At 37.0% G+C, this 6785-nt stretch overlaps 1 protein-coding gene across 2 annotated transcripts in view; it reads right to left on the bottom strand.

Moving 5' to 3' along the window:
• Positions 1-371: 371 nt before the first annotated feature.
• Positions 372-6785, bottom strand: part of LOC122351016 (docking protein 2-like) — a 15963-nt gene continuing 9549 nt past the window's right edge. Inside the window, exons 5-7 of one of the 2 annotated variants that reach the window (XM_043247833.1) lie at positions 3600-3775; positions 2643-2957; positions 372-2594 (exon numbers count right to left, since the gene is read on the bottom strand). In XM_043247833.1, coding sequence (XP_043103768.1) covers positions 1962-2594; positions 2643-2957; positions 3600-3775 — 1124 coding nt within the window. In that variant the 3' untranslated portion in view covers positions 372-1961. Of the gene's footprint in view, positions 2958-3599; positions 3776-6785 lie in introns of both variants that reach the window. The other variant, XM_043247832.1, reaches the window with a different exon arrangement.

Below are 6785 nucleotides of genomic sequence, written 5' to 3'. Positions count from 1 at the left end.
TCATGTGTTCCTCAAAATAGGAAGCCTGTGAGAGGGAAAGTGAGAGTCTGGCCTGAAAAGTAGTACAATGGCACTCAACGGTACTCCCTTGTCCATCATTAGTGAGCAGAGGATTAGGTGATGGGCGCCATCCATTTCGGGAGAGATCTGCAGGACTTTAATTACCTGTGTGAGCTCTCATCACGGTCCCGCAGAATTGAGACCAGAAAAAGAAGGGCTAGAGACAGGGAAGAAGGGCTATTAGTGCCTCGCGTTCAACTGAAGCTAAATTAGTCTTTGATTTACAACCGGATAAAATCAACTTCTCCTTTGTAGATAGTGAAGGTCATAGCAGATACACCCGTGCGCGATTAGGACACTTAATAGGAATTCACTAAGAATGCGCTGTGCCTACTGATAGCGCTGTTTTAGCAGTTGTGGTTATGCTAATCAGTCCACAGAATTTGCGCTGAACACAAATGCAGTTCTTAAGGGTTGGTTTTAAGCAATGTTGTGGTGAACACAGCAGACTCAATTGTTTCTTTAAAATGCCAAGTTTTGTGAATAAAACGTTATGTATAATGAACCTTATTTACATGGTAAGGACATGAATTTAAAAAAAAAAAATATTCCCTGCGCATTGCTACTTTAGTGAAATTAGCAGCTGGGTAAACTAAACTGGTTAAATAATGCAATGTTAATTTTGTTTTTTTTTTTAACAGTGCATTGCTATTTTAGCACATTTACACACTTTTTGCAGGATTGCAGGTGATCTTTAAAAAAGCAGAAAGTGGGCTTGTCTAAATAAATATAATGTGTTGAATAAATGTTCACGATTAATGTAACGCAACGATAAACCGCGATGCAAGTTGTGAAAAGGGTGCATGAAATCTACATGAAAAGAGATCAAATAATGTGCAATCTATAATTTACATTAAAAAATTTAAACATTCACTGGACAGCAGTTTTATTATATTAAATCTACTGGTTTGTGTGTGGGTGTGTTTTGCCAAAAGTGGCAATTTAGCATAATTACATTTTAATTAGCATTTATCAAGAGGTTTGCCAAGAATGGGGTAATCAAAATAAATAAAACTTAACAATTACCTTAATAACTATTAATAAGCAGCAAATTAGGAACTTAAAAAACTTAAAAACTTAAAAAGTCTTAGTTAATAGTAAATAAGTCTTAAACTGTTACCATAAATGTTTGCGAATAAATATTAATGATAAATATAACGCAACGTAATTCTGATGGCAAATAGTGATGCAAAGCTGCATTCTATAATGAGTCTAATTTACATAAAAAGAGGCCAAATATAATATTCACTGTGCATTGCTACTACTTTATATTTGTATATAACTATTGTTTAACTATTGCACTAGTTCAACTTGGTTACAGTTATTCTTTAAAAATCCAAAAGTGTGTTCATCTGAATAAATAAAATTTCACCTTGTCGACATAATGTAATGTTAATTGTGCTGGAAAATAGCAATGCATGTTGTTAATAAGTTGTTGCCTATAATAAATATATATATATATATATTCACTGCATAAGGCATTTAGCTGATTACTGATTATGGGTGCTCTCAAAAAGCCAAAATTTAGCTCTTTTAAATAAACGGTTATTATTCACACTTTACCATAATTTTAAGAATATGATCAATATGGCGCAATATTAAATCACACTACAAAAACCTAAATTTACATAAAAGGGCATGTCTGTGATTCTAATAATGGCAATCTGAACATTCCATTACAGTAAAATTTTACCACAATTAGTTAAAAGGCTAAAAGAGATGAACCTAACTGTCATTATATTGACCAACATGATAATGCGTGTTGAAAATCACAGTTTATTCGGAAACAGTAAAGCACTCTGATGACTATTACCCATACCTTGTATATTAATTGATTAAATACTTCATTCATTCATTCGCACGCTCACTTATTTCTAATTCTTTAAATTCTGAAGCAGGTCTTAGTTATTCTTTTGGACTCCTTTCACCATAATGTTGTCATACGGGGAATTGTCCTCTTCCTCATTGTCCTTCTGCTTTGAAAGCAAGGCCCTCCTGGGAGGTTTAGGAACCGCATAGTCATCGACAGAAGCGTTGTATGGGTATTCATGCCCACTCGGATCCATCACTGTGCCCAACATCTTCCAAGCATGACCTTTGACCTCCTCAGGTTCATCATAGAGCGATGGAGGCCCACTTGGGGCCACACCACAACCTTCTGGTTCATCATAAATGTGCTCCACTTTTTTGTATGAAGGTGTTTTTTTGTTTGAGAAACGAGATCTGATTGCAGTTTCGTCTATAATATCATAAAGTGGTTCTGTGTTTTGTAATTTGCCTTTCTTGTCATTTTCACAATTGGGTTCTACAAACATGGGTGGAGGGTTTGATGCCGACAAAGTCTCTCCCATGTTCTTGCCAATGGTGTCAAAGGGCAGCGAGTAGTCAGAGTCCTCGGGGTTGGAGCATGTGGAACGACGGTCTTTTGTTTCTCGCTTCTCCCCAGGACTTCCCCGATCAGGATCAGGGGCCATGGCTCGGGAATACATCTCATCCTCGCTGTTGACCAAAGGACAGCTGCGGAAGTTCTTGACCTGGCTCTTTCGCGGCGGAGGCCTGGTGTCCAGGTTCAAGCTCTTGACTCCGGTCAGAAGTTTCTCAGCAGGGGGTTCGAGTCTGGTTTGCTGAGGGTTCTGGGGTTGTTTGGGTCCGTCTCTGACTGCTCTGTCAGTCACCATACTGTAGACGCCTACATTCTCTGCCACAGCTCTCATTCGAGGTGAAGGGGGCATGGCATCTCGCTCCACGCTTGATATCTGCTTCTGAGGTAAGTTGACTCTGTGTAGATTGATGGCGGCCTCTACAGATTGGAAGATGCTGTTTCCTTGCTTTGTGTCGAACTCAAAGTTGCCTTCCCCCGAGTCGCATCTTCGCCCAGCCTCGAAGGAAAATGTTGCCTGTTTGTTGAAAAATATATACATTTAATCAGTCGTAAGTAGTAAAAGATGATAAAAAAAAAAATAAAAAAAACTGTGCATGTACAATACCATCCAAAACGGAGAGTACGATTTTTTTTAAATGTTATCCTCACCATTTTTCTGCACATTTTGAAAGATTGCATCAGAAATTGTGGAAACCCAGCTAGTAATAATAACAGTGTAATTCTGTTTATCTCTATGCAAGACATTTTCAAATATAATTTGTGACCCTGGACCACAAAATTTACCCTGATACATTTTCTGAAATTGAGATTTGAATAAATAAGCTTTGCTTTGGATTGTTACGATATGACAGTATTTGGCAGAGAAACTGGACTCTGAGGGTGCAAAAAATACCAAAATCTAATATTAAGAAATTCACCTTAAAAAGTTGTCAAAATGAAGTTCTAAGCAATGTGTATGACTTAATTCAACACGATCTTTAGTGTCACTAGCTTAGGCTGCTTTATTTATTTATTTATTTATTTTTTCATAAGGCAGTCTGGATATTACAATAACATCTTTTTACAGTTCAATATCCCCATCACTCTACCGAATGACAGAGAGCACACACTCCACTAGCATTAGCTGAAAGACTTCAGATCACTATCAAAGCCATACCTTGTCTCTGCCGAACCTGCGGAGGAAGCGATAGGGCCAGGAGTAGAGAACTTCTCCCGTCTTTGGTTCCTTCAGAAGGAGGCTATCAAAATCAGTCCGTAACAGCACTGTTCCTTTCAGGCCGCATCTCTCAGAAGCCTCTGTACGCCTCACCGTCACCTTAAAGTCTTTCATTGCTGAAGACAACAGAAAGGAAAAGCTTTGCATAAACAATGTGCCAAAAAGCATAGCATATATCAACCACATAACAATGGATTCAGCTAACTTGTGGCTTTCTGAAGGCTTATGAGTGTATTAGATATTCAGCTGTATGTAGAACTGCATTAGAAACTACATCTGTTGGGTAAACCTGAATGGGCTTCTATTATCATAAAAAAAAAAATTATATTACAAAATGTTATATAAATGTTATAAACTATTAAATGAAATTTAAAGGCTTTTCTCAGTGAATGAGTATGCGGATTCTACCCATTTGAACTCTTTTTGGAAGCAGATGGTACGTATCAGAGGTCATTCTCACATATGTACAATAATTTAGAGCAGCTTTCTTTTGATGCGGCATGTATGCAATATAATTGGTTTTTCACACAAGTGTACAGATTTAGCACATGCACCGTTGAGAAACAAGCATCTTATTAGATGCTCTCGGTTAATAAAGGTCAACACCCTGTTCGTTTCTGCTGAACTGCAGGGTGAACTGTGTGCTGCAGGAGTCTGCTGCTGCTCCAGAGGGATTGTCTATTAAAGGGCTCACCATGCAGATGTATTTCTGCATGAAGCAGACATGGGTGATGAAACTCTATTAATTTCCTGAGGTGAAGTGTCAAAGAGAGATTTTTCTGTACATGTCATTCAGTCCAAAAACAGTCGACCCATAACAGTGAGCTATTAATTCAGGCTCTGCATAGATTGAATGCAAATGAGGATGCTTCTCAAAGTCTGATTTAATAGCAGTAGTTATATATATATATATATATATATATATATATAGATACATATATACATACATACACACACACATATACATATATATATATATATATATATTTGTTTTAGTTTTTTGTAATAATAATAATAAAAAATAAACACCAATTTGCATATTTTTATAATCTTTTGGCAATTCATTCATTCATGTTATTATATGTTACCGTATTTTGGGCATTTACTGAACTGAGAGAGAACAACATTGAAGAGAAAGACTGGAAGAAAATGAGTAGAGGCCTGGAACTAGGACTTGACCTCACGTCGCAAGGTCATCATTTCAGGCCACACTTTGGCATAGTCATGTGAAACTTTTGCATAATTATGCCAATAATCGTACTAGAAAGGGGAAGAGAGAGAGAAAGGCTGCGATGTGGTTTGGAGGTATCTTTTTTCCGTTTGAAACGTGGCTCCTCCAGCCACAGTCAAACTTCATTGAGAGGAAGTATGTCTTTGCAGAGACAGTGCTGGCTTCTGTTTGCAGCTGTCAGAACAGAAGCAACCACTCCACACCTCTCAGCAAATAAAAAAGAATGGCACTTCCTGCAAAAGAACAAAAAAGCCACACTATATACAGACTAGTGTAAAAATGAGACTCATTTCCATATTTACATCCTGTTGTCACAGAGCAACAAGTGGTGAGATTCATATGCAAGATTCTCTCCCTTTACTGCTCTACATCTGGCAATGCACCAAATTCACAGCAACTGTTTTGTGGTTGTAACCCTCCATTTCCACTTACTTTCCACATGACCTCATTTGCATAACACATCTTTCTCCTTCCAGGTGTGTGTTGTGTTCAGGAAGTTGTAAAATCATAAAAGGTACATTTTACGCGAACAGCGCGTTTCATGTAGATATGAATAGAGTGGGGTCTAAAAGTCGGAGAGCTCTTTTACTGTAAAATGCACAGCACCTGCTAAGTTGCAGCATAAGCAGAGGATTTAGCAATTTTGCTAGTAGGAGGTCACTGTCCACCGGCTACTTGTGGTCAAACATAAGGTCACCATCGGCCAAATAAACACTTATCTCTTCTAAATATAGTGTTTTATTCACACCACATTCTTTCTGGATTCACCAAGGCTAAGATTTTACAGTATTTTGGATGCAAAGTAATAATTTGTGACACTGATTATTTTTAGACAACGAATGTTTTTATTTTGTACTAATGTATTCCTTTATTATGGATATATTAAAATAATTCAAACTGACACAAAAGTATAATTTTACCTAATATTTCTATTTCAAACAAAGATGTTCTTTTGCATTTTTTTTCGCTTGTTTTTAACACTGATAATACTAAGATTTTTATTTATTTTTTTGTTGCAACAAATCAAATTTCTGAAGAATCATGTGACACTGAAGATTGGGCTAATGACTGTTGAAAATAAATTAAATAAATTAGAATTTAAAATAGTATAACCAAAATAAAAGTATAACCTATAGTTATTTTAAATTGTCATAATTTAACAATATTTTTGTGACCATACGAGACTTCCATTAAAAAAAAAAAATCATTAAAAATCATATACCAACTGCAAGTGTTTTTAACGATAGTGTAATTTTATCCTGTCCAGCAATACGTTTTGATTTTACTTAGTGACAAATCCGGCATCAGAACTAAACCTGCGGAGTCAAGATGAGCTATATTTTTTCTGGTCTCCTGGCACTAATGTTTTTGAATCTGGGATGTGGTTTCACATACCAGTGATCTGCTGCTATTTGATGTGGTTTACAGCTTTTTTAACATCACTAATTTCGCCATAAGGTTTTATTCACTGACGACTTTGCGTTTGTTGTGAAAATGTTGCATCCCGGTGTAAATATCTGTATGTGCCGCAAAAAAGCAGTAGTTCCACAGCCTTACTGTTCCCCTCTTATCGCCGAGTTCCTCTCGCTCCCTGTTACCCTGCTGTCGCTTGACAGAACAAGGCCTTCTGATATTTAAATTGAAACAGATGGATTTGATAAACTGTCTGAATGCGAAACTCCCCCAAGCCCGACGCATTCCAGAGAGGAAAGAAAGCAACAGAATGCTGAAGCTCACGCAGACATATGGGCCAACTTTCTGTGGACTGAAATAAGTCAATTAGTTTAATGAGATCATTTAAATGCCATTTCTCAATGCGAGCAAATATAGGAACATAATGACCCATGATTAAACAGTCAGGGTAGTGTTGAAATGCCTGGTGAAGTTAGACTGGC

This window comes from Puntigrus tetrazona, chromosome 8 (assembly GCF_018831695.1).
Source record: "Puntigrus tetrazona isolate hp1 chromosome 8, ASM1883169v1, whole genome shotgun sequence".
In the NCBI taxonomy this organism is placed as follows: Eukaryota; Metazoa; Chordata; class Actinopteri; order Cypriniformes; family Cyprinidae; genus Puntigrus; species Puntigrus tetrazona.
The sequence above is the reverse complement of the archived record's forward strand: the minus strand, read 5'-3'. Positions and strand labels throughout refer to the sequence as shown.